Source organism: Callithrix jacchus, chromosome 1, assembly GCF_049354715.1.
Source record: "Callithrix jacchus isolate 240 chromosome 1, calJac240_pri, whole genome shotgun sequence".
In the NCBI taxonomy this organism is placed as follows: domain Eukaryota; kingdom Metazoa; phylum Chordata; class Mammalia; order Primates; family Cebidae; genus Callithrix; species Callithrix jacchus.
Window position 1 is genome coordinate 201,694,400 of NC_133502.1, and position 27,401 is coordinate 201,721,800.

Sequence of the window (27,401 nt, forward strand, 5' to 3'; positions counted from 1 at the left end):
TTAGATACTTGATTTAGTGTTTGAATTTTAAGGCAAACATTCTTCATTGGTGGTGCTGTGTACTTCTGTTGCATCATGTCAGGAGGCTGATGTGACTGATACGACTTTATGGTTGTCTTTCCAAAATCTATATACATAATTCTTAATTTTTAAAGATTTTTTTAAAAAAAAACAAACACATAGGTTGGGTACTTAGGATTGTTGAGCTGGAATAATGAGGAAAGACAGTAATGTGGCCCTCAAAAGTGGGCTTTACCCTAAGACGAAGAGAGCACCTGTAATATGTAGAGGAGGAACGTCAGGGAGAAGGTCTTAGAGCCAAGGCCAGTGCTGCCAGCAGCCAGCTACCCTTCTGGGACATTATGTAAAATGATGTAACTGAGTGAAAATGTGGTGGTGAACCAGCCTTCTCTCCCTGCTCAAGTCACTAAGCTGAATCGTGGTGAGGGATGCTCATGAGGCTGGAACTCTCAGTCCACCATATAAAGGAAGGACACTTTCTGGGTCTGAGAAGGCTGTAACTTTTTGGTCCTTGTCTTCTTATACTCTGGAAGCTGACATCAGGACGACCTTCTGGTGTTCCAGTGGTAAGTCCTAAATTTGTGAAGGGGTCACCTGTTTTGGAGATACTAGTAGGTTAAGATGACCTGGAGAGGCATAGTCTAAGAGCTGGAAGGGGCCAGCCAGGACACTGGGGAGTTCAGTGCCTCATTTTACAGATGAGAAAATCATGATCAGTAGAGGGGAAGGGAGGTTCCCAAAACCAGCTAGCAAGCTAGAGGCTGAGTCCAGCATCCAGGCCTCCAGTTCTCTGACTGTGGTAGCCAGCCAATATTTCCTACTTGAAATTTCTGAGATGATGAGGATGGCCAGATAAGGCTCCTGACAGATTCTTAATTTCCATCCAGAATTTCTGGGTATCCCTTGGTGCTGGTTTTGTCCTCTCTTGTTCAGCTCCTCTTTCTTGTTCAACCCATTCTTTGACTTGAAGGTGATAGTCAACAGTGGTCTGTTTGTACCAACATTTAGTGGCCAGTTTAGTATGTAGTGGTACAGTAGTTTGGATACAAACCGAGTGTCGTGAGTCCCAGTCTCAGCCTCACATTAGTCAGCTAGCCTAAGTAACTTGCAGTTTCCTAAAGAAACTGGACCAGATCAAGATTGCCCAAAACATAGTATCAGTGTGCCTCATGATTTCATGGTATGAGAGTAAACAACTTTTCCTTCATTACATTTATATTAATCTTTTAACTTGTGGAAAGTATTACTGGCTCTCCATTTACAGCAGTGACAAAACCTCTTCTTAAAACATGCTGAGGCTACTAAGTTGATATATTTAGATAAAATAAGGTAAGTAGTATTCCAGTGTGGCATAAGAGGGAATGAAAAAGACTGCAGTATGGAAGGCCTTGGACCAGATGATCTTTCTGGTCCTTCTTAGCTTCCTAACCTTTCATTAGTTACAGGAATTTCTTAATATTCTGGTATATAGGTCAGGCGCAGTGGCTTACACCTATAATCCCAGCACTTTGGGAGGCTGAGGCAGGTGGATCACCCGAGGTCAGGAATTCAAAACCACCCGGGCCAACATGGTGAAACCCCGTCCCTACTAAAAATACAAAAATTAGCCAAGTGTGGTGGTGGGCACCTGTAATCTCAGCTACTTGGGAGGCTGAGGCAGGAGAATCGCTTGAACCCAGGAGGCAGAGGTTGCAGTGAGCTGAAATTATGCCACTGCACTCCAGCCTGGGTGACAAAGTGAGACTCCGCCTCCAAAAAAAAATAATTCTGGCATATGCCAGTCACAACCTTCCTGCCTTAGCAGATTTACCTGCCAATGTAGAGCCTGTCCATTAGAGGACAGCCTGAATATTCCATTTAATTAAGCATATATTTATCACCTGGGTTCATTATTGTAGGAGAATCTAAAGAGGAGTGAGACAAGGTCCTGGTTCCTGTGGCGAACCATCTGGAGGCTGCTCTGTATTTGTGGAGTTTGTGTATCTGTGTGATATATTCTGGACCATGTTCATGAGAAATTTCTGGATCACTGCCCTCTGGGTAGAGCCCTACAACTCTTGTCTTCTGCAGCTCTTTGGGAAGTCTGCTTAGGGGTTCAGTTATAATCAGCTCTGGAGCTGAGAGAAGACAGGAATGTTGGCATGGAAGCTTGGGGGAGAGGGCTGCAGAAATGGGCAGTCAAGAGTTCTCTGCCTTTTAGGATTTCCCTGAAGAGAGTCTTCACTCAGAGCTTCGCTGACAGCCAAGAATGGCAAGCAAGGGGCCCTCGGCCTCTGCCTCCCCTGAGAACTCCAGTGCAGGGGGGCCCAGTGGGAGCAGCAATGGCACTGGCGAGAGCGGAGGGCAGGACAGCACCTTCGAGTGCAACATCTGCTTGGACACAGCCAAGGATGCCGTCATCAGCCTCTGTGGTCACCTCTTCTGGTCAGTACCCCTGCTGCCACCCCAGAAAACACATTGCCAAGTTTGGAAAGCCTGTGGCCCTGGAGAGTTTGGAGCAGGATGCTTCCTGCTCACTTTGGGAATACACTCAGGCTCAAGGGACAAGAGACCTTAGTTCCCATCCCAGCTCTGCTACCAATGAGCTGGGTGACCTTGGGCAAATCCTGTCTCCACTCTGAGCTCCTTCTCCCCATCTCTAAATTAATAATATTTACCATTTAGTGAGCCCTTACTACCTGCTACTTGATATGCTGAGCCTAGAGGCAGTATAGCATAATGGTTCTGAGCAAGGACTGTGGAACTGGACTTCCTCCTAAAGCTTGACTCTGCCACCTTCCTATTTGACCTTGGGCAAGGTGCTTACACACATTCTGTCTCATTTTAGAGGTCTGTTTGCACGTATTAAGTGACTCGAAATATGTAAAAGGCTTAGAAGAGCACATAGCTTGCAGTAAATACTATGTGTTATCTATGACTATAATTGTTTCTATATTTTATGTTTATATATAGATATATACACACATCAAAATGAAGTGTCAAGGTCAGTGTCTGCTCTAGCCTTGATGGTTACAGGAGCCCTTTCTGGCTCTGAGAACCTAGGTGAATGTTGATTTTTTTTTTTTTTTGAAACAGCGTCTAGCTCTGTCACCCAGGCTGGAGTGCAGTGGCATGATCTTGGCTCATTACAACCTCCATTTCCCAGGTTCAAGCAATTCTTCTGCCTCAGCCTCCCGAGTAGCTGAGACTACATGTGGCTGCCACCACACCTGGCTAATTTTTGTATTTTTAGTAGAGCTGTGGTTTCACCATACTGGCCAGACTGGTCTCCAACTCCTGACCTTGTGATCTGCCCACCTCTGCCTCCCAAAGTGCTGGGATTACAGCCTAGAGCTACTAAGCCCAGCCGATTTTTGTTTTTTTTTTTTGTCTTGAGGTTTTGAGCTGAACCTTGAAGGGTCCATCAAAAAATGCTAGGTAAGGTGAAGGGTGTGTGTGTCACCCCAAGACAGGCAGTTTCTGGGGACAGGCACATGCACTGTTGGACTCATCTGAGACCCTTGAAGCTGCTGTATACCTCTTACAGCACTCTGGATGAGGACCTGGGAGTGTTAGGAAAAAGAATGGTTATGGGAGCATTGGGCCAGATTATCAAACCCAGATTCGACTAAAAGGACATAGAGATAATGAGTTTTTTTGCGCAAATAAATCATGTGAAGAAAAGGCCATTTAAACAATATTTAAGAGATTTTAAGTTGGCAACAGCATAAAACATCAATTTATTGGTGAATAAATAGAATGGGACAGAGATTTTTATTCTTGAGGCTCTTGACCTAATTATTGTTCTGTGTAAAAACTGTTGTGATCCATGCCCTCCTAGAAATTCAGGATACTTCAGGGTGTCATAAAACCAGGACTTGAATTGATTGACAAAATTGAGAATTAAAGGACAGGCTGCTCCTGATTTGATTATATGAATGTATCAAATTATCGCACATAACATAAAAAATATGTACAGCTGTTATGCCTGGGCTCAGTGGCTCACACCTGTAATCCCAACACTTTGAGAAGCCTAGGTAGGAGGATCGCTTGAGCCCAGGAGTGCAAGATGAGTCTGGGCAACATAGTGAGGCTCCACCTTTATAAAAAAATTTAAAAACCAGTCAGGCATGGTGGCAGTACCTGTAGTCCTAGCTACTTGGGAGACTGAGATGGGAGGAAGGCTTGCGCCCAGGAATTCAAGGCTACAGTGAGCTGTGATTCTATCACTGCACTCCAGCCTAGGCAATAGAGACCCTGTCTCTTAAAAATATATGTATATTCTGGCTGGGCGCAGCAGCTCGTGCCTGTAATCTCAGCCCTTTGGGAGGCTGAGGCGGGAGGATCACTTGAGGTTAAGAGTTGACCAGCCTGGCCAACATAGCAAAACCCCATCTCTACTAAAAATAAAAAATTAGCTGGGTGTGGTGGCATGTGCCTGTAATCCCAGCTATTCGGGAAGCCGAGACAGGAGAATATCTTGGAGCCGGGGGACAGAGGTTACAGTGAGCCAAGATCAAGCCACTGCATTCCAGGATGGGAGATAGTGTGAGACTCCATCTCAAAAAAAAAAAAAAAAACTTTGTGTGTGTGTAATATATATGTATTTATTAAATTTTAAAATGTATAATTATGTATTAATTATATATATTAAGTATATATATTTAAATATGTACAGCTATTGTGTATCTTTTTGTGTGTGTGTGTAGACAGTCTTGCTCTGTTGCCCAGGTGGGAGTGCAGTGGCACAGTATCAGCTCACTTGGCAACCTCTGCGTCCCAGGTTCAAGCGATTCTCCTGCCTCAGCCTCCCTAGTAGCTGGGACTACAGGCATTCACCACACCTGTCTAAATATTTTTTTGTATTTTTAGTAGAGATGAGGTTTTGTCATGTTGGCCAGGCGAGTCTCAAACTCCTCACCTCAAGTGATCTGCCCTCCCCAGCCTCCCAAAGTGCTAGGATTACAGACATGAGCCACCATGCCCAGCCCTGTGTCAATTTTCTTTTTAAGGCAGAACACCATTGGAAAGAACACAGACTCTAAAATGAAACAGTTGCTTCACATCTGGATGTTGTGTCCCTGGGCAAATCTCCTAGCTTCCTTGTACTTTGGTTTCCTCAACCGTAAGATGGAAATAATGGCACTGCCTCATAGGTTAATGTGACCATCCAGTGACATTAAGAAATGAGCTATTCAGCTACAGCCCAGCACACAATACAGTCATGCAGCACATAACAACATTTTGGTCAATGATGGACTACATAAACAACAGCAGTCCCATAAGATTATGATGGACCTGAAATATTCCTATATTCTAGTGATGTCATACTATCATAGAGCAGTGCATTACTTTTTTTGTGTTAGGTATGTTGGATTTTGCGTGTGTGCGTGTTTGTTTTTTTTTTTTGAGACAGAGCTCTGTTGCCCAGGCTGGAGTCCAGTGGCATGATCTTGGCTCACTGCAACCTCTGCCTCCCAGGTTCAAGTGATTATCCTGCCTCAGCCTCCCAAGAAGCTGAGATTATACACACATGCCATCACACCTGACTAATTTTTGAATTTTTAGTAGAGATGGGGTTTCATAATGTTGGCCAGGCTGGTCTCAAACTCCTAACCTCAGGTGATCCACCTGCCTCAACCTCCCAAAGTGCTGGGATTATACATGTGAGCCACCATGCCCAGCCTGGTTTTTGTTTTCTTTGAGATGGAGTCTCACTGCATCACGCATGCTGGAGTGCAGTGGCACTCCAGATCGAGTAGCACGATCTCAGCTCACTGCAACCTCTGCCTCCCAGGTTCAAGTTATTCTCATGTTTCAGCCTCCCATATAGCTGTGATTACAGGCATGTGCCTCCACACCTGGCTAGTTTTTGTATTTTTAGTAGAGACAGGGTTTCACCATGTTGGCCAGGCTGGTCTCAAACTCCTGACCTCAAATAATCTGCCTGCCTCAGCCACCCAAAGTGCTGGGATTACAGGCGTGAGCCACTGCACCTTGCCTCTATATGTTAGTTATGTTTAAATACACAAATACTTACCCCTTTGTTACAGTTGCCTATGATATTTACATGCTATTCAGGTTTGTAGCTTAGGAGCAATAGGCTATACTAGTAGTAAACTATTCTAGGTTTGTGTAAGTATACTCTGTGATGCTCACACAATGATGAAATTGCCTAATGACACATTTCTCAGAACTATTCCTGTTGTTCAGTGTGTCTGTCATTGCTTAATAAATGGGAGGAATGGTCATTGTTATAAATCCTGAACTTTCCCCTGAGGGTCATTCATTCACCTCCACTTCTCCCCTGTAGCCTTTAAGGGAACTTGCCAGTGGAGATCTGTCATGATTTGGGGTGTTCTCCACTCAGTTTAGAATGATTTTGTAGGGTTAATGTTGGAGTCAGATGTGATGTCTAGGAAGATTGTGTATCTGGTTTGTGAAGGTAAACTGTGGTTCAGGAATTGGAAAAGGAACTATCCTTTGCGTTCAGAGTGTACTCAGCTAAAGATACTTGGTATGTGAGGTACAGAAGCCATGTCTGCATTTTTCACTGTCCTGGCACGCAGTAGATGCACAGTAGATATTTTTTGACTAAATAAATGAAAGAAATAAATAAAAAATGTGGGCCAGGTGCCGTGGCTCACACCTGTAATCCCAGCACTTTGGGAGGCCAAGGCAGGCAGATCATCTAAGGTCAGGAGTTTGAGACCAACCTGGCTACCATAGTGAAATCCCATTTTTACTAAAAATACAAAAGATTGTCCAGGCATGGTAGTGCATGCCTGTAATCCCAGCTACTCAGGAGGCTGAGGCAAGAGAATCGCTTGAACCCGGGAGGTGGAACTTGCAGTGAGCCAAGATTGTGCCACTGCACCCCAGCTTGGGCAACAAGAGCAAAACTCTGTCTCAAAAAAAAAATTGTTTTTGAAGAAATTTAAAATATAGAATTGAATTGTTTTCTTTCAGTTCTGTAAATATTTTTTTAATGCAATGTTAGATTATAGAAAGGGCAGTGAATTAGAACTCAGGAGACTTTTTTTATTAAATTCTGATGCAATTCATTTTATGTTTGAGCTTAGGTTTCCTCATTTGAAAATGGAGAGATTGGACATCAGCTCTCTAAGTTAAAAGTAGTCCTTTCTGTCAAGTAGCATTCCCATACTTTTCATTACTTAAAGATGCTTTTAGAGTAGATGTGAACTTTTAAGCTGCTTCCTGCTAGGAGAATTCTCAAGGATGAAGACAGCCTGAAGATTTTGTTAAACTTCTATGAACTACCTGAGAGTCCACACATCCCACACACAGAGCCTGAGGAGACTATGAACCCACTGAAATTGAGTGTAAAATACTGTGTGGTACATGTGAATGTGCATGCCCCCATCAGTTTTTTCACATAGGGGGTTCTGAGCTGTTATTGGATTCCTTCAAATGCTATAATCCTCACAGGTTGATTTGCAGAGAAGCTGGGTCTATGTGATCTGAGCCCTGAGGATTTCACATACACCGAGATCCCAAAGGCAGAGACTGGGGTCTTATCTCCACTGCGTCATTTTTTTCTGTGATTTTAGCCCAGTGTTTTCTAATTTCCAATACCAGTAATCCCTACAGAACCTCAGTGGAGATGCAGTGCTTCATAGTTTTCTCCTGTTTTCTTGTTCTGCTACTACAACCCTACCTATCAAGTGTTTCTGCTAATGAAAGCATTTTTCTTCCTTTCCCCCTTTCTCCTTCTTGATGACTGGTTGCCCTGGGGACTCTGGCAGTTGGCCGTGTTTACATCAGGTAAGGTGCATCTCATTTTACTTTGTCTTTCATCAGCTGTGGTTGCACAAGACAGCTCTCATCTCAGGAGACTGCTGTCAGAAGCTGCAATCTGCCCTGCTTATAGACTCATTTGCTTACTTACCCCTCTTCTTTACATACCTGCCCACTGACAGGTGCTTGATGAAGTCGGGATGGTCCTACCTCTGCCATAGATGGCCTTTATGGGTCTCAGTTACTCATTTATAAATTGGGGTGGATTGATCGTATGTTAGGTCCTTTTTATTTTTGAGATTCTGCTTCTACTAAAACAGTACCTCCTATTATATCACAGTCTCCGAGCCCTTAAAGGTTTTGAAAATATTAGGAAGGGTAAAACTTTTTTGGTATCAACAAAGAGCTTTTATGAGGAGGGAAAAGTCTGTTTCCCTGCTTTAGCACCTGCTTGGTGAGACAGAGCTGGGCCTGGCATTCACAAGTGGCTGTGAATAATCACAGTCAGCTGAATGTCTCCAAGGTTGTAGAGTACCACACTTGTTGGTGGCCTGGGAATATAGGGGAAGATAGAAGTTCCAGACTGCTAAAGCCTCAGAATCTGGATGGGAGAAAGAAGGTGGGGACAGGGCTGGACATTCTGTCCCCAGCAGGACCTGGTAGAACATATTGACTGTGAGTTTTTGAAGAACACATAACACATAAGTTTTGGAGCTGTGAACAGTAAAAGTAGAAAATGAAATCATTCAATGCTGCTGTCTCCTCAGCCCTGAAGTCCTAGATTCTTGTTTATAGAATGTCGATAAAAACACATGTTTTGGCCAGACATGGTGTCTCACGCCTGTAATCCTAGCACTTAGAGAGGCCAAGGCAGGTGGGTCACTTGAGGCAGGGAGTTTGAGAACAGCCTAGCCAACATGGCAAAACCCCATCTCTACAAAAAATGCAGAAATTAGCCAGGCGTATTGGTGCTCTCTTGTAATCCCAGCTACTTAGGAGGCTGAGGCACAAGAATTGCTTGAACTTGTGAGGCAGAGGTTGCAGTGAGCCAAGATTGTGCCACTGGACTCCAACCTGGGCGACAGAGCAAGACTTTGTCTCAAAAGAAAACAAAAAAAAAAAAAAAGAAAGAAAAGAAAACACATTTTTATCACCTTAAATTTTTTTTTTTTTTTTAGATGGAGTCTTACTCTTGCCGAGGCTGGAGTGCAATGGCGAGATCTTGGCTCACTGGAATCTCTGCCTCCCAGGTTCAAGTGATTCTTCTGCCTCAGTTTACCGAGTAGCTGGGATTACAGGCACATGCCACCATGCCCGGCTAATTTTTTTTTTTTGGATTTTTAGTAGAGACGGAGTTTCACCATGTTGTCCAGGCTGGTCTTGAATTCCTGACTTCAGGTAATCCACCTACCTCAGTCTCCAGAGTGCTGAGATTATAGGCGTGAGCCACCACACCTGGCTGAAACAAAAATTTTTAAACAGTGAAAGGACCTGAGAAACTCAAAACAGGATTTTTTTATATTGAAAGAAATAGTTGAATGCAAAAAAATCAATGAAAGTACATAAAAAGCATTAAGCAAATTTAGATAATGAGCAAATCCTATCCTTTAGCACATGGTAGTCACCAGAAAATGATAAGCTTATCTCCTGATTCTGATGCCTGGGCTACACAGTTGTTGGGGAAATGCTATAAAAATGAGAAATCGGCCAGGTGCAGTGGCTCACACCTCTAATCTCAGCACTTTGGGAGGCCGAGGCAGGTGGATCATAAGGTCAGGAGTTCGAAAACAGCCTGGGCAACATGGTGAAACCCCATCTCTACTAAAAATAAAAAAATTATCCAGGCACAGTGGTGAACACCTGTAATCCCAGCTACTCAGGAGGCTGAGGCAGGAGAATTGCTTGAACCTGGGAGGTGGAGGTTGCAGTGAGCTTAGATGGTGCCACTGCACTCCTGCCTGGGTGACAGAGCAAGAATCCTTCTGGGGGGGGAAAAAAATTATAGAAAGAAAAATGTTACTGACAGGAAAATACAGTTGTTACTACTGGGAAGATAGGGATTTAAAGTTTGTTGTACTCATACCAGCAGCCTAAATTGAGGCTGAGTATGTCAGACTTGACAGCCCCAGGCTTGCGGTTTCCTTCCCTCTGTGTTGCTAGGAACCCCTAGAGAGAAATAAAGCATGAAGAAGCCTGTTTAATTTATGATTTTTTTTTTTTTAAAGACAGAATCTTGCTCTCTCTCCCAGGCTGGAGTGCAGTGGCGTAATCTCAGCTCACTGCACCCTCCACCTCCTGGCTTCAAGTGATTCTCTTGCCTCAGCCTCCTGAGTAGCTGGAACTCCAGGCATGCACTGCCATGCTCAACTAATTTTTGTATTTTTGGTAGAGATGGGGTTTCACCATGTTGGCCAGGCTGTTCTTGAACTCCTGACCTCAGGTGATCCACCCGCCTCGGCCTCCCAAAGTACTGGGATTACAAGTGTGAGCCACAGTGCCTGGCCAATTATGATGATATTTAAAGGCAGTTTTGATTTTACCACTGGTAAGTATTTATTGATTGCTAGGAGAAGGAATGGTAGTCAGGTTTCTTGAGGTGTTTGTGCTCATGCTGGTGTTTCCCAGTTTGAGGCCTCTGGCCTGTGTTGTTCTCATGGCTCTAGCTGATCACTCTGGTGGGTCTTGGGCCATTCATGCATTTTTCTTTCCTGCTTGCAGTGGTTGGAAACCAGACCTAACAGACAGGTGTGTCCAGTTTGCAAAGCTGGTATCAGCCGAGACAAGGTCATCCCCCTCTATGGAAGGGGCAGCACTGGGCAACAGGACCCCAGGTGAGGACTTAGGATGCCGCTCCTACCCACTTCTCTTGGACATGAATTCACTCCGATTCAACATCTCCTAACCCCACCCTTTACTTATTACTAGATGATCCCTTGGTTTTGAAGCAGTCTCATCCAGGTGAGAGTCAGCCAGGAGGGGAGGAAGGAGAGGGGATCCAAGTTACCACTTGCTGGGACCCAGCAGTGAACAGACATCACAATCACAAGTGTGCAGAGCATTGTGAAACAGTACTTCCGCCTCCTGGGAAGCAGGATGTGTGCAGGAGAGGCTCCAGGGAGTACGTTTGCCGCAGCAGTGATGTATACAAGCATGGGGGTAGAGGAAACAGGATCTGGGTGACTTTGTGGAGTTTGGGATTTATAGAAATGGAGTAGGATCCAGCATTCCACAAACAAAAGTACTGAGAGTCCTTCACGGTCTGGCATTCCCAAGCTCTCCAGAAGAATCTCTTACCTTCTCCCACCTAGCCTAGCATATGCTGTGTACCGGACATATTAGACTTCACTTAAAGGGATTTGCTCTTTCACATTTATCAGCCTATGTATTTGCTCTCTCTTCTGCCTTCTGCCCTCCCCAGTCCTGCTCAAGCTACCCTTGTACCCCCACCTTCTCCTCTAACTTCTACTCATCTCTCATAAGCAGCCCTATAGTCCCCTCCTTGAAGTGGTCTGTCTTCTCCACATTAGTTGCTCTCACCCAGTTCCCAGCAAACTGTCGTGTGATTGGTTCTATCCCCCTGAAACCATGAATACCTCAAGAGTTGGGTCTGTCATCAGTCTTAGTATTATAGCATCCTGCATAATGCTTATTGTATAACTAAGCCCTCAATTGAGTATTCATGGGTTGAGTGATCTGAGTGGCTGAGACTTGAAAATAATAGCATGGGGTATTTGCCCAAGAATAGTGGGAGATAGAGCTGAAGTTAATAGGCAAGGTCAAAGAAACGACGAACCTCAGCCCTCACTGCTGACAACCCACCCTCTACTCCAGTTTGGATTTGGGATTTCTGATATCTGTGACAGGCCCAGTATCATACAGACCCAGGGAAGGCATCTGGCCATGTTCCTAACCATCTGAGTCAGGATCTCTGTGAATGGAGTAGGCTGTAGTGCAATCTGATGAATATCTCATAACAAGCTGATTTTCTCCCTTGTTCTCTATACAGATGGGAAGAACAGTTGCAGGTAGAACGAAGAGTTAGTATTTGGAGAATTAATTTGGCATATAAGTTCATGTCCTGGGCAAGAAAGAGGCTATGGCCCTGACTCTGTTGGTGAAGAGCTCCTGGTCCTCATAGGGAGAAACTGAAAGCATTTTGTAATAGACTTATTTTACACCATTTCTGTTTCAGAGAGAAGACCCCTCCCCGTCCTCAAGGACAGAGGCCAGAGCCGGAGAATAGAGGGGTGAGAAACATTCTAGAAGCTTCTACAAATGAGCTGATGGCTTTAGAAGTTGCCTTCTTAGCCTTATCATTTTTTTCTTTGATTATAAAAGTAAAAGAAATCTTATAAAATACAGAAAGGAAAAGAGGGGGAGAAAAAAATCACAATCACACCAATCAGAGGTAACCACTGGAAAGAAACACTTTGGTTCTATTTTCTTTTCCATTTTTCTATATTTATATATACACACAAATTTTATAAATCTGTGCGTGTATTTTACAGATATGTGTATACTTTTTACAGTTTTTGTTTTTTACACTATGTGGCTCCTGTTTTGTAACCCTCTCAAAATTTCATTTGTACTTCAGATATTTAAGTGCCTTCTGTGTGCGAGTGGGAGTCTTTTAGACTTATCTTGAGATTTTACATTGCCAGCAATATTTTACTAAATAGCTGTTTAGCATTTAGTTTTGTGGATTTAACATAATTCAATCCTTTGTTAGACATTTAGCGGCTTTCTTTTTCCAATTTTAGAAATATTTTGATGAATTTATAGATAAATTTATGAGCATATTCACTATTATTTTATTAGGATAAGACAGGGTCTCACTCTGTAGCCCAGGCTGGAGTGCAGTGGCACTATCACGGTTCACTGTAGCCTCAATCTCCTGAACTCAAGCAGTCCACCTCAGCCTCCCATGTAGCTGGGACCACAGGTGCACACCACCATGCAAAGCTAATTTTTTTTATTTTTATTTTTTGGTAGAAACAAGGTCTCACTATGTTGCCCAGGTTGGTCTTTAACTCCTGGACTCAAGCAGTCCTCCTACCTCAGCCTCCCAAAGTGTTAGGATTACAGGCGTGAGCCACTGTGCCTGGCTTAGGATAAATTCTTAGAAGTAAAATTACTGGCTAAAAAAAATGTGCATGTTTATCCCTGGTGGTCTAGTGGCTAGGAACAAAAACATTGAAAATTTTTTGCATATTTACATCAAATGTTACTCTTAAAACAAATTCTGTGGGCCGGGCGCGGTGGCTCAAGCCTGTAATCCCAGGACTTTGGGAGGCCGAGGCGGGTGGATCACAAGGTCAAGAGATCAAGACCATCCTGGTCAACAAGGTGAAACCCCGTCTCTACTAAACATACAAAAATTAGCTGGGCGTGGTGGTGCACACCTGTAGTCCCAGTTACTCGGGAGGCTGAGGCAGGAGAATTGCTTGAACGCAGGAGGCGGAGGTTGCGGTGAGCCGAGATTGCGCCATTGCACTCCAGCCTGGGTAACAAGAGCAAAACTCCATCTCAAAAAAAAAAAAAAAAAATTCTGTTAAAATGTTAAAGAAATTTTAAAAGCAAAATATTTACCCACATTGCCAAGAGCCTGGAACAAGTATATTCTCATTTCCTCATGTTCTCTTCATCTGTATGCTCTGTATATGTATTTTTATGTAGCCATCACCATTCTGTTTGCTTTAAAATTTAATTTTGGCAGGTTTTATGATGCTCTGAAGTATCCTCTTTATTATTTAGGCGCCATTTATCCCATTGAGGTTTTTATTTATTTATTTTTTTTTCTGTGCTCTTACTGGGAACCCATTGAGCTTTGATGCATTATAATTTGGGTTTTCCTCATCGAAGAACCTTTTAGTTGTTTCCCCATTTTGCTCTTTAAGTAATGCTACAGTAACCATCTTTATACACTCTTTAGTTTGAATAATGGCATTTCATTAGGATTCCCAGGAGTAGGATTACTGAGTCAGGGATATTGATAGAAATTAAGGTTCTTGGCTGGGCACTGTGACCCACACCTATAATCCCAGCACTTTGGGAAGCCAAGGTGGGTGAATCACCTAAGGTCAGGAGTTCCAGAGCAGCCCTGACCAATATGGTGAAACCCCGTTTCTACTAAAAATAGAAAAATTAGCCGGCTGTGGTTGTGCACACCTGTAGTCCCAGCTACTCTGGAGGCTGAGACAGGAGAATCATTTGAACCCGGGAGGTAGCGGTTTCAGTCAGCTGAAATTGCACCACTGCACTCCAGCCTGGGCTACAGAGTGAGACTCAATCTCAAAAAAAAAAGAGAGAAATTAAGTTCTCTTCTGCAGATTATCCTTAATAATAATATTAGCAGTGAACACTTGTTGAATGGCTACTATATGGAAATAACTATATGTTAAGAGCTTTATATTCTTGATCTCCTTTAAGCCTCACATCAACTCATTTAACGAAAGAGGAAACTGAGACCCAGATAGGTGAAGTGACCTGTCCAGGGCCACACATACAGTGCGGAAACCCAGATCTGGCTGGTATTGGAGTCCCCGCTTTTGACCACCAGGTGACACCACTTTAATATTCCCAGGTTTTGGTTTCCTCCAGAGCATTAGCAACTAATGCAGGAATCAGAGGCCCTTGAAAGCCAGAGGTCCTGGTCTGTATGACCGAGGAGCATACCTCTAGCATTTATAAGCACCTGCAGCTGCTAGTGATTTTTTTTTTTGGCATACTCTGCCCCAGGAACATAATCCTACCAAATGTGAGGACTGGTAAGCTCATATAGATTTTGGTAAAAGGGAAGCAGAATGATTAGTCCTCAGGAGTGCACTGAATGAATCTGGGGTTCCTGATGAAACAATTGCACCTTCCTGGGTAAGGCAGCCTCAGTCCCAGGAGCCCTTAGGTTCAACCATGAACTGAGTAGTAGGCATTTTGTATTGAGGAGATGGAAATTCATTGTTTTCCTTCCCTTTAGATTTGTCCTCTCATAAAGTCAGCTGTTAGGCTTTATAGATGGTACCATCTGCCAAGAAGTTTAGAACTAAAGGCTTCTCAGTGTGTGACAGAGAGCAGCTACTTTGTGACTTGCAAAAGATTCATAAATGAAGGCCAGTGAACTCTTTATGAAAAGCATTTGGCCCAATAATCTGTCTTCTTTTTATTCTTTTTAAAATCGTTTGTTCTAAACCTCTCACTAGGGATGCAGGGGAAGAGAATAAATATTTGAAAGATGTGCACAGTAATTAAGAGTATGAAGGCCAAGCACAGGGCTTAGGCCTCTAATCCTAGCACTTTGGGAGACCAAGGTGGGAGGATCATTGAGCCCAGGAGTTTGAGACCAGCCTGGGCAACAAAGTGAGACCCTGTCTGTACAGAAAAATTTAAAAATTAACCAGGCATAGAAGGGTGCACCTGTGATCCCAGCTACTTAAGAGGCTAACATGGGAGGATTGCTTGAGCCTGGGAGGTTGAGGCTACAGTGAGCCATGATTGCACCGTTGCACTCCAGCACTCCAATAAAAAAAAAAAAAGAAAAGAAAAGCATGTGTTTTCAGATCAAATTGACCTAGTTTTAGATCTAAACTGTACTCCTTGGTAAGTTATTTCACCTCTCCAAGCCTCAGTTTGGTCATCTGTGAAATGCAGGTGAAGCTAATGTAAAAATTAAACATGATTTGTGTGTGCCAGTGCTTAACATGGTGCCTAACACAGAGCTCATGCTTTAAAAAAAAGGAGTTATTTATTCACAATATTGTTGCTACTGAATTTTTTCATGTGAAAGATGATTCAGTGTAGAACATGCGCAGGGAAAAAAAACAGAGCGTGATACACCAAACTGCTGACAGTGGTTATTTCAGAGGTAAAGTGGAGTGGCTGTGAAGTGGGAGGGTGAATAGAAGATCTCTGACTTTCTTTGTCAATTATTTCGGTAATGTGTGAGTTTCTTATAGCAAGCATATATTACTTTTATAATCAGAAAACATTAAAGTGTTTTAAACGTAAAAATTCTGTGTAACAATATTAAAAGAAATTTTAATCCATAACTTATCCATATACCTGCATACTGTCGTGTACTTGTGACCACAGTGTCCAAACAATTTTGTCTGATAACTTGGTCACAAGACTTTTTCAGTGTTACTGCATCAGTCAGAATAATGGTTTTTTGAATGCATATATCAAGATTTTGATTATGACTTCCATTGTTGGCTAATTGGGGTTTCAACATTTTTTGCTATTAAAGGTAATGTGTAGCTTGTTTGATGTTCCCTTGGGCATGGGGGTGACTGTCAATATTGCTGATATAAAGCATGTAGAAGATATTATTAGCTAATGTGGGACTCTGGAAAATATCCTCAAACCCTAGGAGTGCTGACTTATGTCAGCAGAGTGTGTCACATTGGGTCCGAGCCACTCCTTTTTGGCCCATTCATAGATCCTAGCTGGAAACTAAGGCTAAAAGCACAGAGGGCTTGCCAGAGTTCCTCTACTTCAGGGTATATATGGGACGAAAAGCTGTCCCCCAACTTGGAAACATGTGGCACAGGGTAGGGAGGAGAGGCAGGTGCCACATGCAACGTGAGGTTTGTTGAGTTTGACAGGCACAGGAGAAACCTGCCCGATTCTCCTCCCCTTAATGGCCTTTCTTCTACCCAGGGATTTCAAGGTTTTGGATTTGGAGATGGTGGCTTCCAGATGTCTTTTGGAATTGGAGCATTTCCCTTTGGGATATTTGCCACAGCATTTAATATAAATGATGGGCGGCCTCCTCCAGGTAAGACCCTATTTCCTTGAGAAATCAGGAAAATATCTTAATAATATTGCTTGAAAACTCATTGGAATTCAGCAGTATGTAAGTTACAGATAATTGTCACTACATGGATAATCAGCCTTTTCAAAATGTCTTAAGCTGTTTTCAGATCATGTATAGTCATGGTAACAATGTTGTGTACTTACCAACTATCAGACAAATATGTATCATATAGCACTTTCCATTCCAAGTTCAGGGCATCATCACAACCACCCTGTGGAACAGGAGGTATGTGATTAGCTCCATTTAACAGATCAGAAAATGCTCAGTAATGTTACCAAGACATACTCCATATCTATAAAATGAAAAACTATAAAAAGCTGAGGAAAAGCTTAGTTCTGCACATTTGCTCCCCACTTTGACCATTTGGGGGCATGGAAATGCGAGATGACCCATAAAGAGTGAGGGCATATCCATTCCCTGGCATCTGTGTCCAGCTTCCTTCATGCCACAACGTGGGGCTGGTCATAAGCCTCAACCCTGTGGGAACCACACCGAGGTCTACCACCTGCTGCTGCATTTCTCCTTCAGCTGCTTGAGAGCAAGGCAGTGAGGTGGGTGACACTGAACTCTTGACACTTGAGCCAAGATCCATTACTGTGGAGCCTGCAGAGATGCCATGATCAGTTGAGCTCTGCCTGTACTCATTGGAACTTCATGTGTACTGGGCACAGTGTTTAGTACGGAAGTGACCATTGTGTGAGCTTATGCCCTAAAGACAGTAACCGGGTCATCCCAGTTATTCTCATCCCCACCCTGGTTTTTGGTACACAGCAGGCAATCTATAAGTCTTTCTTGCCTGCCTGTCTGCCTTCATGAATCCATCAGAGCATCCAACTGAGGAATCTCAGCACCAAGATATCTTGGGGATGCCCTTTCTTACCTTATCTACCTTGAAGAGTTATCATCTGTTCACATGTTTTTTTTCAGAGGAAGGACACACCAAAAGATATGATGTACTTTGCCCTGAAGAAAGGGCAAATCCCTGTGAAGCCAGTAAGAACCTGCCTGGTAGCTTGCATCCTTCTAACCTGGTCCAGGGCTAACCTTGGATTCCCCAGCTAAGCAGAGTTCCACAGCAAGGCTAGAGTCTGGATCACTTTATTCCCCCTGCCACAGTCACGGTTTTCCCTTGTCATGCTTGGTACAATTTGCCCATCCTAGATACAGATTCTTTTATCCTCCTTCCCCCAAAGTCAGGACAGGGAGCTCTAAATGGTAGCTTTTCTCAAAGCAGAGAAGAGTGGAGACTTAGATTCGCACCCCAGTTCTTCTGCCTCTGCCTTGAAAGACAAGTCATTTTGCCTGTGTGGATCCTAGTTCTCTCCTGGGAAAGGAAGGCAGTCCCTGCAGGGCTCTTGAGAGGCAGTGTGGAGAGGCTAGAGAACATGACTGTAGAGCTCTACCACTAACTTCTGAGCTTTCGATTTTGGACAGGTCACCTCAAACCTATGTTTCAGCTGCTTCCTACTCAAAATGGAAATAATAATATCCACCAAATAATGGATGTACAAATATGTACAAAACACTTAGCAGATAGAAGATACTTAACAAACAGTAGGCTTGCTTTCATTACTTCCTCTAAGAGTTTCCTGTTAGTCACCTGGTTTATTGGCATGTGCAGGCCAAATCTTTTATAATAAATTGGAGACCATGTCCTCATTGTTATATTGTTTCACATAGTTTCATTTTGCCTGATATTATTTGGGGTTTAGAAATCTTTTTAGTGTGTAGGATTCTGATGTTGTAAAGAGATAAAGATTGATCCTGTCAGCTTCTGGCCTAAGTGGGCAGTGTGCATAGCTGCAGTGTTCTGACAGCCTCTTTTCTCCCTCCTGTCTCTCCAGCTGTCCCTGGGACACCCCAGTATGTGGATGAGCAGTTCCTGTCACGCCTCTTCCTATTTGCGGCCCTGGTGATCATGTTCTGGCTCCTGATCGCCTAATGCTGGGCTCCTGCCTATATCCGTGGCAGGGCTCTGGACTGGTGACGTGCCATCCCCACTCCTGGTGTTTGGCTTCCTGGCTAACCTTGACTCCTAGAATCAGTGGGATCAGTAACACATCAAGGAGTCTTGTTTCTCCATCAGAGCTTTGGAACTCAAGACCAGTTGGCAATGACCCGAGTATTGCCACTGCTGTAAATACCCTATAACCTCAGGCCTAGGCCTTGAGTCCTTTCAAGGGTGACACCATGAAATCTTGTTTCATCCAGTTTAGCAGGTCCTGACTCTGCAGAGGGAAGAGGCAGAAAGAGAAACAGTCAGAGTATAATTTCACCTGAGTTTAATATTACAAAAACAAAAGGACGCACCAAATATTATTTCTGGAAACTTTCATCTCTTTAAATACCCCTTGGAAAGTTGCCTCTGAAGCCAGTGGGGGCTTCTCAAAGAGGTTCCCCTTCCAAATCCCAGTGCTGCTCTGTTCTCTTTCCTCCCCCTCCCCTTCCTCTTCCTCTTCAAAGATACAAGAAATTGCTGTCCCATAAAAATCATAATTGCAACAGCTGAAGCTGGAGTCACTTCATGAATTCACCATAGATTCAAAGATCTTTTATTGGCTCTGGGCTATGCTCAGCGTCTTTGGCCTCAGAGAGCAACTTGAATGACTTCGTGGTTTCCTGGCATGAATTATTCCTGGTGAGACATGTGGCTTCACTTACAGATTTCCTATCAGCTTTCTCCCTAAAACTATGTGCATCTGCCTCTCTCTGCCAGAGAACACACAGCCAAGACTACTGCTGAAGCTGAGACTGACTACTGTGCATAAGGAAGGACCTGGAGTCAGGACTTTGGTGGGATTTTGAGCTCCGATGCAGGAATAACTGAACAAGTAGCCCTATCCCCTAGGCTGCAGAAGCTTGAATGCATCCTCTCCCAGAACCTGCCATAGGAAACTGGGGGCTTTGTCAGGTCAGCCCAACTGCATGCAGAAGACCACCGTCCTCAGAAGCCAAGTTGTCCTTTAAGAAGAGGCAAGGAAAGGGGAAACCCACATGTGACCCTGATTTTGGTATGGCTTGATGGAGTACCCTGAAAACTTTATGTGTGCTAAAATCAGGGAAGCATGTGACTCCCAAGCAGACAACCCCTGATGATTTGTAAAGCCAGGTGGCAGGGCTTGGGGAGCCCCAGCACAGTGATAATGGTGTGGTCTTCCCTCCTGTGGAATCGAGGGGAAATTATTCTTCCCAATACTTTGATTTGATTTTCAGTTTCACAAGCTTCTTCCTCTGAACCTTATTGAGGGAATGTGGTACTAAGCAGGTAGGACAGTTCACCTGGTGGAACAGTTCTTGCCCTGCCTTCTACGCTTCATCCCAGAAGTCCAGCCTCTTTCTGGAGACCCCAAAACTCGGGGGAGATGGGCTTCCTCTGAGCCTCTTTCTTTCTTTCTTACTTTGCCATCCACACTGGGTAACACTCAGCAATGACCAACAAATGGTAGGAAGCCCCACTTAGTGCTTTTTCCCAGTTATAACTCTGCATAGTTTGTGGAAACAAAGATCTTGAAGAAGATGAGGGAAGCCCTCCCCTCTTACAGCCCCCACCCCTTCTCCTTTGTACCTGTCGACACCAGAGTTCAGTGTTTAAACAGACAAAATATAAAGTATTGAGTAGGTGGTTTATTTGCTGAATCCACTTAGGAGGAAGAAGCCACTAGCTTTATAATGTGCCTGATGGATTTTTAAACGTTCCTGGGCACCCACTCAAGAGTGCTCTTTTTATCACCTTCTGGAAATCCCCATAGTTGGAGGGGCCCCTGGAGTGTCTGCTCTAGAGAGAAGTGGTGGGACCCCTTCAGTGCAGTGGCCCTAGCTAGTGGAGGAAAAGAGGACTTCAGTCAGATGGACTCAACAGAAATGGGTTTCTAGAAGAATACTGAAGAGTTGTGGGTAGGAAAATCAATAATTTGGACTCTTCAACAAAATGGAATGAGCCCAGGAGAGCTCCACCAACAAAGGCATTCTGGGAACCTGTTACTAAAGCCAGGCTGGCCAAATGCTGTTTGATTTTGAACCTTATAGGTCCCCACTCACCCTCTGCCAGGAGCTAAGGCAGGAGAGCTGACTTGGGACTGCTGGCTTGGCCCCAACAGGGAGCCCCCTTTCTACCACCCCTCTGCAAGCTCATCACCTCATCCTTCTGCCAAGGCAGCTTTCCTTTCTTTTGTGTGTTTACTGTGTTCTTGATCCTGCCACCCTTGTGGACTAGGACCAGGTCCTGACCACAGTCAGAAAATGATGATATGTATAGTGGCACACCTTAACCAGTCAGTAATTTTCACTGTTGTGAAAGTGATTTGATTTAGAATTAAATAAATGGTTTTACATTACTGTGAGCTTGGACTTCTTGTCTGTGTCATGGAGGGTAAATGGGTGGGGAGTAGTCACACTGGTCTAGCCTCATGGAGATTCCTGTGCAACCTTGGTAATGTCACACAGAGGATGAAAGTCTTTAAAGAAGCTGAGCATGGTATGTATGCCTGTAGTCCTAGTTACTCTGGAGGATGAGGCAGGAGGATTGCTTGAGCCCAGAATTTCAAGGCTTCACTGAGCTATGATCATGCCACTGAACTCTAGCTTGGGTGACAGAATGACACTGTCTCTTAAAAAAACAAAAAAGGAAAAGACTTTAAACAGCTATCAATGATTAGAGATGAGAAATGTAGGCTGGAGGCCTGGCTTCATACACACAGCCTTGCCCAAGGTAAAACCAGTCTGATAGGCAGCCCCAGTCCTTACAAGTACGTGGCATTCCTAAGCTTGCAGGTGACAAGCTACCACAATGGTGCTTAGCTTGTGTCTGACCAGAGCCTTTAGGACAATCATAGGTTACTCACTGTCAGCATCTCTCCATCTGTTTAGTAACAGGGCAGGTGGGCTCTCAGCCAAGTCCTCTCCCTGGAGCAGTAGGTGTGTCCCTCCCTAAGGTTCCTTAGTAGCAGGGTGTAGTGTGAGGTGGAAGATGTTGCTGAAGTTAAAAATGTGGCCCAGCCTCAGGCATATGCCAGAGCTACAGGTAACTCCTCTGAAAAGAGCTTTTTTCTTCCTGATTTTGATCTAACAGTTATCAAATTGAGTAGTACCAAGATACAGTGGGGAATGCAAAGGTAAGGGAACTTCAGGAACTCATAAGCCCAATGAGAAAAGACCAGGTTTTTTTTCTTTTTTGAAAAATTTTAATCTTAGGCCAGGCATGGTAGCTCACATCTATAAACCCCAGCACTTTGTGAGGCTGAGGTGGGAAGATCGCTTAAGGCCACAAGTTTGAGAGCAGCCTGGGTAACACAGGAAGACTCTTGTTTCTACAAAAACAAAAAATATTAGCCAGGCACAGTGGTGTACGCCGTGGTCCCAGCTACCCAGGAGGCTGAGGTGAGAGGGTGAGAGGATCACCTGAGCCTGGGAGATCAAGGCTGCAGTGAGCTATGATCATGCTAGTGCATTCCAGCCAGGGCAACAGACCCTTTTAGAAACAGGGTCTTACTCGGTTGCCCTGGCTGGAGTACAGTAGTGTGAACACAGCTCACTGCAGCCTGGAACTCATAGGGTCCTCCCACCTCAGCCTCCCAAAGTGTTGTAATTACAGGTGTAAGCCACCATGCCGGCCTTAGGTTTTTGTTTTCAATGTGAAAGAAAAAAAAAAACGCAGTAGTAGAACAGGATAATGAGGCCTCCATGTATCATCACCCAACCCCAGTAACTATCAACTCAGATCCAGTCTTGTTGCATCTATACCTCCCGCACACACTGTTCTCTCCCACTGTCTGAACGATTCTGAAGCAAACTCCAATCATGTCATCTTTTCAGTATGCATCTCAAGTATTTTAAAAACAAGCAAAATAGGCTGGTCACGGTGGCACACACCTGTAATCCTAGCACTTTGGAGGCCAAGGCAGGTGGATTGCCTGAGCTCAGGAGTTCGAGACCAGCCTGAGCAACATGGTGAACCCATCTCTACTAAAATATAAAAAATTAGCCAGACGTGGCAGTGTGTACCTGTAGTCCCAGCTACTTGGGAAGCTGAAGCAGGAGAATTGTTTGAGCCTGGGAGGCAGAGGTTGCAGTGAGCATTCCACCAGAGCACTCCAGTCTGGGAGACAGAGCAAGACTCCATCTCAAAAAAAAATTTTTTTTTAAGTTTCTTAAAATCAAATATCCAGTCATTGTTCAGATTTCCCTAGTTCTCATAACTTGTGTAGTTTGCATTGAGATCCAAATTAGTTTCATACATTGCTATTATTTGTCTCTAAAATCTTTTTTTTTTTTTTTTGAGATGGAGTTTCACTTGCTGTCCAGGCTGGAGTGCAGTGGAGTGATCCTGGCTCACTGCAGCCCCCGCCTCTCAGGTTCAAGTGATTCTCGTGCTTCGGCCTCCCAAGTGGCTGGGACTACAGGTGCCCACCACCATACCTGGCTAATTTTTTGTGTTTGTAATAGAGACAGGGTTTCACCGTGTTGACCAGGCTGATCTCGAACTCCTGACCTTAGGTGATCCGTATGCCTCAGCCTTTCAAAGTGCTGGGATTACAGGCATGAGCCACCTTGCCTGGCCTGCCTCTGAAATCTTTTCTACTCTGCAGTTTATCTGCTAAAGAAACCCTGTTGCATTTACCACAGCCTCAGTTTTGCTATTTGCATCATGGAAATGTTATTAAGCTCCTCTTACCCATGGTATTTCCTGATGGTTGGTTGTTAGATCTAGAGGCTTGACCAGATTCAAGCTTATTATTTTTGTTTTGTAAGACTATGTCGTAGGCGATAGTATATACTTGGTGCATCTTATCTAAAGGCACTTAATGTCTCATAGTCCTACTTTGTGATATTATAGAAGCCATTACTGATCATTTAGAGTTAAGAAACAAGACTGCACTCTGGGCAGAGTGGGGCACAAAATTACAGAGAACATAGAGAGCTGGTTGCTGTAGGAATGGCAGATGGCACAAGGCAGGATTTGCTTAGGAAAAAGCAGAGCCCTGGAGTGAAGGGAATAGGGAGACAAGGCCACAGGGTGAGATGTAGTCAGTTCATGAGGGCTAGTTTGGCCTTTATTTTGTAGGCAGTGGGGTACTGTTGAAGGGTTTTGAACAGAGAGATGACAGGACCAAAAACATATTTTTGGAAGATTAACCAGTCCACTTTGGGTAGGATGATTCAGGGAGGGCAGAGACTGGAGGCCAGAGACTAACTCAGTTTGAAGCAAGTAGAAATACACTGGGCAAGTCTGGCTAGGTACCAGTGGACCAGTACCTTCAGCAGGCAGAACCTTGAATTTTTCAAGGTCCAGGTTTTCAGGATCCTAGGCTCCAAGAGTTGACTGTGAGGCAGCTAGCAGGATCTGGCCCTAGGGACTGACCAAGCCATGGTCAGTGAAGAAAACTGTGGACAAGTAACTTGGATGCTATTGAAACTCAGTTGGTCTACTCCCTGCCCAGGCTTTTTCTGCCCTCCAGAAGTCCCCCTTGAGTTCACAAGTGATTTCTGGAATGTTCTTTGGGTCCATATTAAAAATATATCTCTTGGCCATAGCATTTCTACAGAAAGCTATATTCCCTTCCTTTTACATTTTCAACTTGCATTTCTCAGAGTCACCTGAACTTCCCTGGGAGGAACTTGGGGGACTTGGATATCCCCCAACTCCCTGCTGGTGAAGACGATGAGGCTGGAAGTAGGAGGAAGTGGAATGTGAGAGGGAAGGAGGAGGGAGAAGAGACAGATCTGGGTGCCTCGGTGTGGAGTGGAGGGAGTAAGAAGACACCCAGGAGGTTTTAGTTCCCGGAATGCCAGTGCTTTGTTGCCTGGGGAAATACAGTGTTACATCTCTCTGTAGGAAGGATGAGGAAAGTCCCTGTCCCCTGTTTGCTAGTCATGAGGCAGCTTGTCAGGATCATCCCCTGGATTCTTGTCACTTTTTTTTTTTTTTTTTTTTTGAGACAGAGTCTTGCTCTGTCGCCAGGCGCCAGCCTGGAGTGCAGTGGCACAAGCTCGGCTCACTGCAACCTCCGCCTCCCAGGTTCAAGCAATGCTCCTGTCTCAGCCTCCCAAGTAGCTCAGACTACAGGCACCTGCCACCACGTCCAGCTAATTTTTGTATTTTGTAGTAGAGATGAGGTTTCACCATGTTGGCTAGAATTGTCTCGATGTCTTGACCTCGTGATCTGCCTGCCTCGATCTCCCAAAGTGCTGGGATTACAGGCATGAGCCACCGCACCCGGCCGATTCCTGTCACTTTAAATCAATACACAATCTTGTGTTTACTATAATGATTTCCTCAGAAACTATAAAACTGACTACTGAAAATAGTTCCCAGGAATTAACGGAAGTGGGACACAGTCCTCCTTCCCAGCACTTTGTGCACACTCGGGACATGGTGAGCCACCTGCCACACCCAGAGGAGAAAAATCTGACAGACATCCGGTCTGAATTCGATGGTCAGAGCAGGAAGAAAGAGAACTGTGCTTGTCTTTGCCTTTGCTTGCCCAGCTGCTGAGACCAGAGACAACTGGGTTGAACTTTGTCCTTGGTCAGGGGTGGGGGTGGGGGACATTTCCCTGGGCCCTATCCTCTTCTTGGTCATTTGGACACTTTTCCCACAATCTAAATCTGATCTAAGGAAATGAAAATTGTGAAAGACCCAATATGAGATAATCAGATAGGCAGGTGGGTTATCAGGGATCAGCTGACCTGGCTGATGGTGTATTAATACCTTCATCACACAGAGGACCCCAAACCTAATGAGGGGAAGTGGTTCTCAAAGCTACTCAGCCAGCTAGCAGCTGCCCTAACCCAGTCAGCAGTCTTAACTATTAGTCCTGTGATCCCTCCTCCTCATAGGAGATTCTCATAGCAGGTGTGTTGTTTCATTTGGCCTACATGGCATTTTAAAAACTTTTTGATGCTATCAACATTTTTTTTTTTTTTTGAGATGGTGTCTCACTCTGTTGCCTGGCTGGAGTTCAGTGGTGTGATCTCTACTCACTGCAACCTCCACCTCCTGGGTTCAAGTGATTCTCCTGTCTCAGCCTCCTGAGTAGCTGGAACGACAGGCGCCTGCCACCACACCCACCTAATTTTTGTTTTTGGTAGAGACAGGGTTTCATCATGTTGGCCAGGATGATCCCTATCTTTTAACCTCATGATCCGCCCGCCTCAGCCTCCCAAAGAACTGAGATTACAGGCATGAGCCACCGCGCCTAACCAGCTATCAACATTTTTTAAAGTGGCAAATTTCACATAAACACCTGGATTTTTGGCATGTTTGGAAAGGTTGAAAGACCTGGGACTGGTAGGCCCATGTTCCTGTAGGACTGCTCGTTTTTCCAGTGGGGCGCACAAGTTCCAGCATCCTGTGCTCATTTCTATACCTAACTGGCCTGGTTGAGGATCTGCTCCTGGGATGCTGGTTGGCCGTCTCCAACCATCTTTGATCTAGAGATTATTTACTGTCAGCTTACTCATAGTGGCACAGAGACGTGGTTTCTCTGAGCTAGAAGCTTCTAAGAAAAGTCCATCCTCAAAGCTGTTTGTGGGATAGACCTGGCTCCTCCATAGTAATATTTCTTATTCTAATCACAATATTGGGAAGAGCTCTGGACTGGCAGTCAATAGGCCTATCCAAGCTCTCCTCCTAATCAGCGGAGCTATTTCGAGGTAGTTAAATTCGTCCTCTGATCCGTAACTTTCCCTATCTGTAAAATGAGGGCGACTAGATGGGTGCGGACGGTCATCCGTGTTGCGACTTCCGGCCCACGCAGACTCACCCTTACTAGCAGAGCACCTCTTGGGGACGCCGCTCGCACTAGGGGGTGCCAGGTCCCCTGCAGAGCCAGAGCCAGAGCCAGGGGGCGGGGCCGCGCCTCGGGGGCGGGGCCTGGCGCGGCGGGGCAGGCCGTCGGCGGGCAGGCCAAAGTGCCAGGTGTGGTTTGATCCTCCCGGGGCGCCGTAGGCAGTACATCCCGTTCGCGCCTGGGGCTGTGGTCCTTCCTCGCCTAAGGCGGCGGCGGCGGGAGCTTAGGCGAGCTGCCGTAGGCCTCCCCCGCCTCTTTCTCCCCATTTCCGCGCTCCCAGGACCATGTCCGCGCTGGCGGGTAAGGAAGGACTGCGCCCTGTCCCGCCGTTATTTCCGAAGCCCGGGTCCATGGCGCCTGAGGGAAACCGGCAGTCTCTCGGGGGTTTCGGGCTGTTTAAATCCTCGTGGGTCCGGGCTCCTCAGAAGAGCTAGAAGGCAGGGTGGGCACAGCGTTCCCCAGGCACTTGGAGGGTGGGACTCCGTGAACGGGGAGGCAGGGCATCCGGGAGACAGAGGGCTCCGAGAGGCAGGCGGGTTGGGCGGCTTCCTGCGGGTTGAGGTCCCCGGGAGTAAGAGATTCTGGCTTTGCCAGGAGTCCAGGTTTTTGTAGGGAACTGGCGGCCGCAGACCCCGAATTAAAACGGTTTTTAAGGAAGTTGAGAAGCATAGGGTCCTCTTAGAGTGGAAACTCTGTGGAATTCTGGTAGTACAGGATCCTGCAGCGTTCAGGACAGTTAAGAGAGTTACTCCGGTTCTGGGTTTTCAGTGGGAAATGAAGGAGGATGTGACTTTCCCGCCAGGACCCAAGGCTTCTCGCCGGCATCTAGATGCCTGGGATTCCCCCGGGGCTGGGAGCTTTTTGCAGGAAATAAGGGAGTATGGAGCCCCTTGAGGCTTAGGACAGGACTAAGGGTAAGGAGAGATCGGACCATTCTTTTTGGAGCTCAAAGGTCTCTGCTACAGGTGACAAAAGTAGGTCCTCCCGTAGAAGCTTCCCTTGGCCTCTCTGAAGACTAGAGGGATGTGGCCAAACACCTCCTGGAA

At 45.1% G+C, this 27,401-nt stretch overlaps 2 protein-coding genes across 22 annotated transcripts in view; both read left to right on the forward strand.

Moving 5' to 3' along the window:
* Positions 1–20,907, forward strand: part of RNF185 (ring finger protein 185) — a 42,276-nt gene extending 21,369 nt beyond the window's left edge. For all 11 annotated transcript variants that reach the window (XM_078338621.1, XM_078338643.1, XM_078338654.1 and 8 more), the window contains 6 exons: positions 2,222–2,445; positions 7,767–7,785; positions 10,477–10,589; positions 11,951–12,005; positions 16,411–16,528; positions 18,412–20,907. In XM_078338621.1, the coding sequence (XP_078194747.1) occupies positions 2,270–2,445; positions 7,767–7,785; positions 10,477–10,589; positions 11,951–12,005; positions 16,411–16,528; positions 18,412–18,509 (579 nt within the window). In that variant the 5' untranslated portion in view covers positions 2,222–2,269 and the 3' untranslated portion in view covers positions 18,510–20,907. The remainder of the gene's footprint in view (positions 1–2,221; positions 2,446–7,766; positions 7,786–10,476; positions 10,590–11,950; positions 12,006–16,410; positions 16,529–18,411) is intronic.
* A 5,578-nt stretch (positions 20,908–26,485) lies between these two features.
* The window catches only part of LIMK2 (LIM domain kinase 2), a 66,361-nt gene continuing 65,445 nt past the window's right edge, over positions 26,486–27,401 (forward strand). For all 11 annotated transcript variants that reach the window (XM_078338560.1, XM_078338485.1, XM_078338492.1 and 8 more), the window contains exon 1: positions 26,486–26,655. Coding sequence is in view for 3 of the 11 variants with exons in the window: in XM_009009462.5 (XP_009007710.2) it covers positions 26,640–26,655 (16 nt within the window). In the remaining 8 variants the exon portion in view is untranslated. The remainder of the gene's footprint in view (positions 26,656–27,401) is intronic.